General features: G+C 50.0%; 1 protein-coding gene across 1 annotated transcript; it reads right to left on the bottom strand.

Annotated features, from left to right (window-relative positions):
* Window positions 1–2,816: 2,816 nt before the first annotated feature.
* Window positions 2,817–5,124, bottom strand: Adrb3 (adrenoceptor beta 3). Its single transcript, XM_021219803.2, has 3 exons — window positions 3,869–5,124; window positions 3,378–3,445; window positions 2,817–3,142 (listed from the first exon to the last, which is right to left on the bottom strand). Exons 1-2 carry the CDS (start codon window positions 5,029–5,031, stop codon window positions 3,406–3,408), a joined length of 1,203 nt encoding a protein of 400 aa, XP_021075462.1. The 5' UTR covers window positions 5,032–5,124; the 3' UTR covers window positions 2,817–3,142; window positions 3,378–3,405.
* Between the last annotated feature and the right edge of the window lie 5,082 nt (window positions 5,125–10,206).

Here is a 10,206-nt window from a genome sequence, read left to right on the forward strand (position 1 = left end):
CCGCTACTTCCTCTATAACAGCTTCCAGGCCTCCCCAGCAAGTTTCCAGCCCCTACACCCTGGTAATGGAATGTCCACCTAGGTGGACCCAACAGATCACCATGGAAGTCACCTATTCTGGAATCCCCTAACTGCTTTCAATCAGACCTTTGAGCTCACTTGCTTGTCTCTCTATCTTGGTAATGGGGAGACCCCAGCATGCTGGACTTCTGCAGAATAAAACACTCTTTGTTTACATACTATTTGAGCCTGGGGTGTCATTCTTCAGTGAATCATGGATGCTTACATTATAAAGGACAACATTTAGTTGGGGCTAGCTTACAGGTTCAGAGTTTCAGTCCACTATCATCGAGGGAAGCATGGCAGTATCCAGGCAGGCATGGCGCTGGAAAAGAAGCTGAGCGTTCTACTTCTCGTTTCAAACGGAACCAAAACACTGGTATCCTCAGGCAGCTAGGAGTAACCTCTCAAAGCCCACCCCAAAGTGACGCACTTCCTCCAAGAAGGCCACACCCACTCAAAGAAGGCCACACCTCCTAACAGTGCTACTCCCTGGACCAAGCATATTCAAACCACCACAGGGGAGTTGACTCTATTTAACAGGTTTGAGGAAGAACGTCAGAATAGAATTAGTAAGAATAGATCTAGTAAGTGCCTATGAGGGTCCTACGCTTACCGATCACCAGCTTGAAGAGTCTATCATGGGACGAGTTCGAGAAAAGCTTATTCCCAACACCCTCTTTTCTCTAATTCAGCTTGTTTCTTTGCAGTTTCACCCACGAGGTCACCTGTCCAACTCAAACCCCCTCTTCTTTGTCACTTCTGCCCCACATTCTCTCTTACTCCCAGACTCTTGAAAGACAGAGCTTCTAGAACCCTCCAGTTCTCTCCGGTCTGTGAGTCTTCCCGTCTTTAGCTTCCTAGCCTGGCTGTTTGTCTTCGCCGAAGGTTCCAGGGCTCAGGCTTCATGCTGGCAAAAGCAGTTCGCCTTCAAGGATGTAAATCTCCTTCGGTTTGACACCTGGCTGGAGGAAGGACTAGAGAGGCTGGCTCTTCAGCTGTCAGATTCCCTGGTGACAATCTGCAGATGGAATCCACAGACCCAGTTCAAGTCTAAACACTTCAAAGGAGGCTGACGGTCGGCACACGGATAAAATGTACAGCGAGGCCCGAGTAGTATGAGCTCCTGGACACTCTTCAAGGACAATTCTATAAACCAAAAGCCCCTCCTCCAAAGGCATCCTCTCCTCTCCTCTTTCTGGGAAACTTTCCCTGGAGATGTTAGGAAAATATCCAGAGACGGGGAGAAGATGCCCTCTTCTCCCCAGGCTCAACTGAAACTTCTGTACTAAGGTCCATAGTTCAGAAAACGGGATCTCTGCCAAGAAACCGTCTACATTTGGACACCAGAGATCACACACTATATTGGGTTAGAAAGGAGAACGTCACCCTTGGTATGCAAACATCCCGAGACATAAAACCTGAGATCCAGGAGCACGGGGAACTGCATAGGTTAGGTCCAGTCCACAGGGAACACCCATATGTGGAAACTCATGTAGCTTATCTTGTGTGAGGTTGTGAATCTCTAGGACCCCCCAGACACAGCCAGTGCCCTGCACGCTATGCCACTGGCATGCTAAACCTTTGGTGAGTAACTGCCTGTGCTGGATGGAAGTCAGCCTGATCATGGATGGTCTTTGGTCTTGGAGTTAAAAAAGAGCCAGTGAAATACTCTAGTCACGTCCATAGAACCTCCCCAATCCCCACCCCAACCCCCATGAGAAACATGTCAGATAAGAACTGTAAAAACTGAAGCAAGGAAAAAAAAATAGTATCAAGAGACAGTTATGACTTCAGCTTTGCTTCTAGAGGAAAATGGAGATTCCTGCAACCCAGGAAGGAAACGAGAAGATAGAAAATACAGAAACTTGTATGTGCTTGTGTGTGTGTGTGTGTGTGTATTGTATACACACACTATTAATATAACACAAGGCATATTGCCCCTTCCCAAACCAGTGCCCTGAACCTTTAGATACACAGGCACACAAAACAGAAGCAAAGCATTTGCTGATGTCAGTGAGACCTTATTAAAGCCACGCTAGTTTGTAGTATGAGAGATTCCTGATCCCGGACACAGCAAGCCCCATCCTCCAGGAAGACAGATACATAAGGCAGGGCCATGCTCCTTCTTACAACTAGATCCCAAAAGTTTCAGAAAGGGTAGGGAGGAACTCGAGGCAGAGACTCGACTGTCTCATTTACACAGACAGACTTTCTGGTTTTGTCTGATGAGGATTAAGAAGAAAGAGGCAAGGATTACTCCTAATTTATTGCCCCTGTCAAAACGCAGCTCGGAGCAAGGAAGCCAGCGAGCGGGTCATGAAAAGTAAACAAACCCAAAGAAAAGGCGAGCATTCAATAATATTTATTAATTTGATTTTTAAGTGGAAAAAGGACCCATTCCAATGGTTTGGCATCTTCTTATGAACCCTGGAATTTCCTCCCAAACCTTGAAATCCTATCTGTGAGGTAGATTAGAGCTGTTTTGTGCCTATTGTGAGAGATGGTCCAAGATGGTGCTTAGAGAGCCGTAGTGAGGAGACAGGGATGAAACCTCAAACTTTTTTTTTTCTTCCTGGCTTCCTGCTCTTAAACTAAGCAGACACAGAGCCTGGAGACAGAGTGATTTGTGGAGGAACACGGTCGATTATTAGGATTAGGAAAGCAGTAGGATGGGAGGGAGGGAGGGGTGCTTTCTTTGCCCTAAACATACAGCACATAGGCAGGGTGACAGGTAGGCCTCCAAGGCCATAGGGCTCCTCCCAGGGCCGTCAAGCGCAGGTGGCCTGACATCCCAGCTGCTGAGGTAGTAGTGAAGTTCAAGGTGGGTCTTGGACAACTTCTCTCAGAGAGAGAGAGATAGAGAGAGAGAGAGAGAGAGAGAGAGAGAGAGAGAGAGAGAATGGTGAAAACCATTTGGTCAGATTTCCCCTTTACATCTTGTGGTCTAGTCATCGGGTTCTGGAGTGTTGGAGAGTTGAGGTTCTGAGTAGAAATCAAAGGCGTTACAAAACTGTTGCATCCATGGACGTTGCTTATCTTTCTGGCACACACACACACACACACAAAAATCCCAGAAGTCCTGCAAAAATGGAAGCAATATTTGTATTTCTTGGGGTAACCAGTCAAGAAGGTGGGGATCAAGCACTGGAGGAAGGAAAGGGAGGTGATTCAGGAACCCTGAAAAGCATATTCACTTTTCAAAGATATAGGGACCATCCCCGCATCCCCCCACCCCCAAATCCCCTTCCCCCAAATCCCACCCTACAGTTCTAATCCAGTCCCTTAGGGAGGAAAGCGGCTCCAAGCCAACTCACAGCTTCCTTGCTGGATCTCCGTGGTCCTTCACGTGGGAAACGGACGCTCACTTTCATAGCCACCAAACCTTTGAGAGAGAGCGCGTGGGACTGAGGCAGAGGGCTTGGGAAGTCCATTGCTGTCTATGGATATCCCAGAGCCTGGGCTCCCAAAGACTAGAACTTAAAAAGGAAACCCAAACTAGAGGCGACCAGAGAGGTCAGAAACCTGATGGTAGAGCAGCAATTACCTGTGGGGGGGTCACCTGGTCCTAAGGTGAGCAATTATCCCCTTCCTCCCTTTTGCCTCAGACCCAGGGACTGGATCCAAGAAAAGAAAGGGCCCTAGATCCCGTTTTAGTTCCTACTTCTTTTCTGTACTCTCAAGACAAAGGCCACCCCCCATACCCCCTCCCCCATCTACACCTTTCCCTCCCCCAATCTCCAAGCTCGAAAATAGAGACAGAGACGTCCTCACCCAGAGACTACCGTTCCCTGCTTGTGTCCCCTACCTGTTGAGTGGTGGGCTCTGCCTAGGTTCAACAGGGCTGGCTGGGAAAGTGACTGCGCGTGGCTCCTCCGGTCCACGGCCACCGTAGCTGCACAGAAGACGACTGAAGGCGTCGCGAAAGTCCGGGCTGCGGCAGTAGATGAGCGGGTTGAAGGCGGAGTTGGCATAGCCCAGCCAGTTCAGGGCGATGAAAACTCCGCTGGGAACTAGAGAGGGTCCCGCGAGTGCGCGCAGCACGTTGGCCAGGAAGAAGGGCAGCCAGCACAGAGAGAAGATGCCCATAATGAGACCCAAGGTGCGCAGGGCGCGGTGTTCCCGAAGCGGCAGGAGGCGCGCAGGCCGCCGGTCGCAGGAGGGCACTCCATCCGGTGCCGCGGGTGTCCCGCCTGTGGCAGGGGACGGAGAGCGCGACGGAGACGGCGGAGACTCCTCGGGCGGGAAGCGGCCCAGTTCCCGGCGCAGCAAACGCCGTTGGCGCTTAGCCACGACGAACACTCGAGCGTAGACGAAGAGCATCACAAGGAGGGGAAGGTAGAAGGAGACAGAGGAGGAGAGCAGCGCGTAGGGCATGTTGGAGGCAAAGGAACAGCAGCGCGGATTGGAGTGGCACTCCTGTGCCTCGGCATCTGCCCCTACACGCCACCACTGGCTCATGATGGGCGCAAAGGACACGGCAGCGGACACGATCCACACCAGGACAACTGCCGCCCGGGCGCGGCGCTTGGTAACCAGTGTGCTGTAACGCAGAGGGTTGGTGACAGCTAGGTAGCGGTCCACAGCCAGGGCGCACAGGGTCTCGATGCTGGCAGTTACACAGAGCACATCCACTGACGTCCACAGCTCGCAACTAGTTTCGCCCAAGGGCCAGTGGCCAGTCAGCGCCAATGTGGCCCCTGGTGGCATGACGAGGAGTCCCACTACCAAGTCAGCTGTGGCCAGCGAAGTCACGAACACGTTGGTTATGGTCTGTAGTCTCTGCGTGCGGGCGATGGCTGTGATTACCAGCAAGTTGCCTCCCACCGTGGCCAGCGCCAGCAATGCCCCAGCCAATGCCGCTGCCCATGGAACTCCTGGCAACCCACTGGTGTTAGCTGCACTGGGGTCCAAGGTGGGGGCGTCTGACCACAAAGCCAGAGAGCCGTTTCTGTGAAGCCACGGAGCCATCTCGTGTGTCGCGCCTGGGGTGGGAAGGTCCCCTCCCCGCCCCCCAGACCAGCTGGTTTAGGGAAGGGGACAGTAGGGCTTGGGAGCGACTCTTCCAGCCTGGGCCATCTTCCCTAATTGCTGGGTTAAGTCTGTCAGCTTCCCTCCATCTCACCCCCCCCCCCATGTACACCCTCGATGCCGGGAGGAGTGGCTGCTTTTAAAGGAGCAGCGTCCAATAGTCACAAGAGAGGCCTCTGGTGGGAATTGGAGGGTGGAGAGGGGCGTCCTGCCTTGACACTCCCTCAGCACCGGTTTCCTGGAGCTCAGCAGCTCCTTCCTGGCAGAACCTGAGGCAACCCTGCAAAGAACAGAACCCCCCTCCCCCCCCCCCATCCTTCACCCAACAAGGAAGGCAACCCTCCTGAAACAAAAACAAAACCGGACAACGCAAACCATCCAAGAAAGTCCCTCTTCTGCTTGGATGCTCTCCCTAAGGTATCTTATTGTTTGGGATAGTCTTTCTAGATGTGGTCCAGAATGGTCTGGACCTCCAGGTCCTTCTGCTCCAAACTCCCCAGTGCTGGGATTACAGATCTGGGCGCCACCACTCCCAACTCTAAGACACTGTATGTGAAGTCACCAGAGGTGGCTGGCATCCTTTCCTCTCCCAGCTGATGAGATCCGTCCCCTTCCCTTTCCTCGGTTCCGCTCACCCTCTGTCCCTGTCTACTGTTTCAGTTCTTTTTCTTTTCAGTTACTGGAGACACCTGCTTGTTTTAGGAGTCACTCTAGCTTGACCTGGCATCACAGTAGCTTGGGATGCTAAGGGCTTCTGGTTTCCTTCTTCCTCCTGCACTGCCCCGTCCACGCATGTTTCTCCTAGAAAACTTCTAAAAAAGTTCCTTCAAGTTCTGAAGTGATAAAGACACATGAAAATGGGAGGATGGAGTGTTTTGGAGGCAGGGGTGTATCTCGGTGGTAGAGTGCATACTTAGTGTGCTTGAGGTCCAGCACACACACACAGAGAGAGAGAGAGAGAGAGAGAGAGAGAGACAGACAGACAGACAGAGACAGAGAGAGACAGACAGACAGACAGACAGACAGAGAGACAGAAAGACAGAGAGACAGAGAGACAGAGACAGAAAGGATGGATTTGAGGTTGTCTAGCACAGTGGTTCTCAACCCGTGGCTTACAGTCCCCACCGTGGTCACATATCAGATATCCTGCATATCAGATATTTACATCATGATTCAGAATAATAGTAAAATTGCAATTATGGAGTAGCAACTAAAATAATGTTATGATTGGGGGGTCACCGCAACACGAGGAGCTGAATTAAAGGGTCACAGCATGAGGAAGGGTGAGGACCACAGGTCTATTGTCACACTCAGTTCTCCAAAGCTAATGCTTGTCACTTTCCCCATGGTTAAAGAGCTCTCATCCACTTGTTGGAGATTTATTCATAAGAAACTAGAGTCGAGGGATTCATGTGTCATGTGTCTGCGTATGAACGTGTGGCTGCATCAGGTGTCTCCTCTCTATTTTCCAGTTCATTACCTTGAGACAGGGTCTCTCACACGGCCAGAAAGCTTTGGCGTTGGCTAGGACAGCAGAGTCTGGGCTTTTGAGATTCACTTGCCTCTGCTTCCCAAGTCTGGCATCGTGGGCGTGTGCGGCCACACCCAACTCTTCACTGCTGGGGATTTGAACTCAGTTCACCTTGCTTGCAGAACAAACGCTCTTACTTACCGAGCCCTCGTACTACGTATCTAGAGTGCATAAAAGGATAAGCCTGGTATTTTAATCTTTGACATTTCTTATACAGTAAGATCAGCGGTTCTGAGCTCCTTCCCCTCACCCAGACTTACAGGGCCTGACCCTGTCATCCAATCTCCCAGTCAACAATTTTTCCAGATTGGGTGTGGGGATGAAGGCTTAGAAATAAGCCTCTGGGAGTTGGGGAGATGGCTAAATCAGTGAAGCGCTTGCCTTGCAAGCAGAAGGACCTGAGTTTGATGATTCCTGGGACGAGAATAAAGCAGCCTGGAGTGATGGCCTGCACGCATAATCCCAGGGTTGGGGATGCCTGTCAAGACTGCTCATTTCCTCCCCCAAAACAATGGGGCAAAAGAGAAGAAGAAGAAAAAAAAAAAAAACCAGTGGAAAATGCCTCCAGGGTACCTCCCTGGCATATGTTCTTTTGAGCAGCTCTATATTTCAAAAGTGTCCGCTATAGTCACTGGTCTAGGCAATCCCCGTGGGAGGCTGAACCAGGGGTTGGGAGTCAGAGAGGTTGGCAGGGGAAGAGAGAGCCTAAAATTATCCCTGAGGAAAAAGGACCAGCTGGGCTCCCTGGGCTCACTCACCCATGAGCAGAACTGTCAGGGGCTCTCCAGCAAAGGCTTTCCCTGTCCCATGGATGCAGCCTTCAGAGCTCCCTTCTGCTGCCCCTGCCCCTGCCCCTGCCCCTGTCCCAGCCATGCCAGGGTGGTGTGCAGGGCTGCCTTTGGCTGTGGCTTCTTGCTGGTCATCAGGGTGATTGCACCCAAGTCGGGGGTTTTGCAACACCCCAGAGCCGCTGCCAGTTATCGCAAAGGGGTGTCATAAGATTCTCAGCAAGCAATCTCTAAAACAAATACATGCCATTTTGGCTCTCCCCTACCAACCCCACTCCATGCCCCCAGGATATCAAAACAGGCTGGGGAAAGATATCTCCCCCAAGACATACTCAAGGGCCATCACTACTTTAGTCAAGGACCGACCTCTTTGTTTGAAGAAAATATGCGAAAATGTTTATAGTTTTGAAAAAGAACAAGAGTCCCCAGTTGTAAGAACATTCCCGTGTGTGGCAAACGATTAGTCCTGTAACCAAATGTTGTGAGAATCAATGTGCCAGACCCCTGTTCCCAAATGTGCCTCCCCTGTTCCTGGGAGGCAGCAGAGCCAGGCCCAAGTACTCTACCTCCTTCCTTGCCTGGCATTTTCTTCACCCTTTTGGGCCCCAGGTCGCTCCCATTGTTTTGCTGTTTTGGTCTTTGAGATTATAGTCTCTCTCTTTTGTAATTTTATTTTAAAATTTTTAACAGACAATGGAGACATCTTGTTCAACCATCACAATATAGAAAATGTAAATAGCAGAAAGTGACTTCTATCCATCCCCAGGTTCAATTCCTCAACAAGTAACTGCTACCGGATCTTGTTAATCTTTCCAAAAACATTTTATTGAGAGATAACTCAGGAATGTAAAAACATACTTTTTTTTTGCCTTTTTTTTCCACACGAATGTATCTCGGCCTGTACTTTTAAGTCTTTTTTTTTTTTTTTTTTTTAAATTTGGTTTTTCGAAACAGGGTTTCTCTGTATAGCCCTGGCTGTCCTGGAACTCACTTTGTAGACCAGGCTGGCCTCGAACTCAGAAATCCGCCTGCCTCTGCCTCCCGAGTACTGGGATTAAAGGCGTGTGCCACCACACCCGGTTGTACTCTTAAATCTCAACATAACTACATGACCCTAACTTATGACCCCTCTAGATGAACACACAAAAGATACCCATTTTTAGTATGAATGTACATAAAATTAGTCATCTACTAGTGGACACCTGATTTCCTATCTTTATCCATAGATGATAATGGTGTATAATTAATACCCTAGTCCTTTCATTCTTTTGCAAATGTATTTGTTTCTACAAACAGAATTGTTATAAATAAGGCATACATACACTTGTAACTTGAGAAATCATTGCTCCATTTTTCTCCCCAGACAATATGTCTGGTTCCAACCTCACTATCACTTTTGGTGGCCAGCTAGGGGTTGCATGCCAGTGGCCTGATGGCTCTGGGAAGTCATCCTAATGGCTAGGCCTCCGGGAATTAGCATTGCTTGTTCTGTAGAGGTCGTCCAACTCTGGATAGACACATACATTGCCCAGAGAGAGCGTTGCTCAGGCCCAATCCCCTGTGACCTTTGTTTTATGCCCTTGGAGGCAATCAGTGAGTGTGGGCCCCTAGGATGCTGACGGTGGACCCTCCAGGGTATGTGTTAGAAGCCCCAAGGATGTGTCTGGAAGAATAACTCTGTGGTGAGCGGAGGCAGCAGAGGCAGCAGCTGCTTGGTGAACAGAAGTTCTTAAAGCAGGAAGTTTTGTCCTGGAGAGAAGGCAGAAGCTGTGTTTCCATGATGTTGACACAGGGTTCTCGTACATGTGTTTACACCACAGCAAGAAACCCGGAGGGCTTATGTGATTGTGGCCTGGTACCTTGTCTAAGACCATGTATGTTAGAGCTGTATGTATATAGTACATATATGTGTGTTTTCTATTTTTTGGTGCTTGGGCTTGAACCCAAGGCCTCACTCCACTAAGCATACTGAAGTGGCCTCCGTGCATAGATACACATATATGTACATATGTATATATAATATACATGCAAATAATAAAATAAAAATGAGCTGGTCCTTCAATTCCTAAGTGGGGAGAAAAATCCTCACTTTTGTCTCTGAAGAATCAGTAAACCCAATGACTGTCAGAGAAGTCCCTCCTAAGGCCAGAGGAAGGTCACAGCCATGGCTAAATCCCAGGCAGGAATTTTTAGGTCTTTGTCCAATAAACAACCTCTCCTCAAAGGCAAGAAGCAAACAAGCCAGTGTGGAAAAGAGCGCATAGAGGGGGTTCCTGTCTCTGGCAGAGAAATGTTTCATCACCCTTTTAGCTATGGCTTGGCTGGTGGGAAGGGAAGACAGCAGGGGACAGGGCAGACCAGTCATGCTGCTTGGGTCTCTTGTCCAAACTCTCCTTCTTCCTTAGGAGGGAAGACTCAAACAAGGCCAGGACCTCTCTGGTGAAAAAGAAGCCAGAATCACAGAGGGAAGCAGCTGGGCTATACTGCCCTGATCAGACTGTGTCTCCCTCCTTTCCCATGGAGCCTGTGTTAGGGAAAGGGGATGAGCCGAGGTCAGAGGGCCAACGGACAACATAATGAGGAAGGTCTCTCCTCCAGTTAAGTCAGGGTGAACCTCCCTGGGTGACAAAAGATGCTGAACATCCAGAGTGCCAGCAGCAGAAGATGCTGGGTCACAGGGAGGGAGGGAGGGAGGGAGGGAGGGAGAGAGAGAGAGAGAGAGAGAGAGAGAGAGAGAGAGAGAGAGAGAGAGAGAGAGAGAGAGACAGACAGACAGAGACAGAGAGAGACAGACAG

Source organism: Mus pahari, chromosome 19 (genome assembly GCF_900095145.1).
Source record: "Mus pahari chromosome 19, PAHARI_EIJ_v1.1, whole genome shotgun sequence".
Taxonomy (NCBI): domain Eukaryota; kingdom Metazoa; phylum Chordata; class Mammalia; order Rodentia; family Muridae; genus Mus; species Mus pahari.

Bases quoted from the DNA above. Each gene is read 5' to 3' on its own strand.
- Adrb3 (XM_021219803.2), bottom strand. From the start codon at position 5,031: ATGGCTCCGTGGCTTCACAGAAACGGCTCTCTGGCTTTGTGGTCAGAC. The intron at 3,446-3,868 runs GTAGGGGACACA...TCTCTCTCAAAG, and splicing joins CAGAGCCCACCACTCAACAG to GTTTGGTGGCTATGAAAGTG.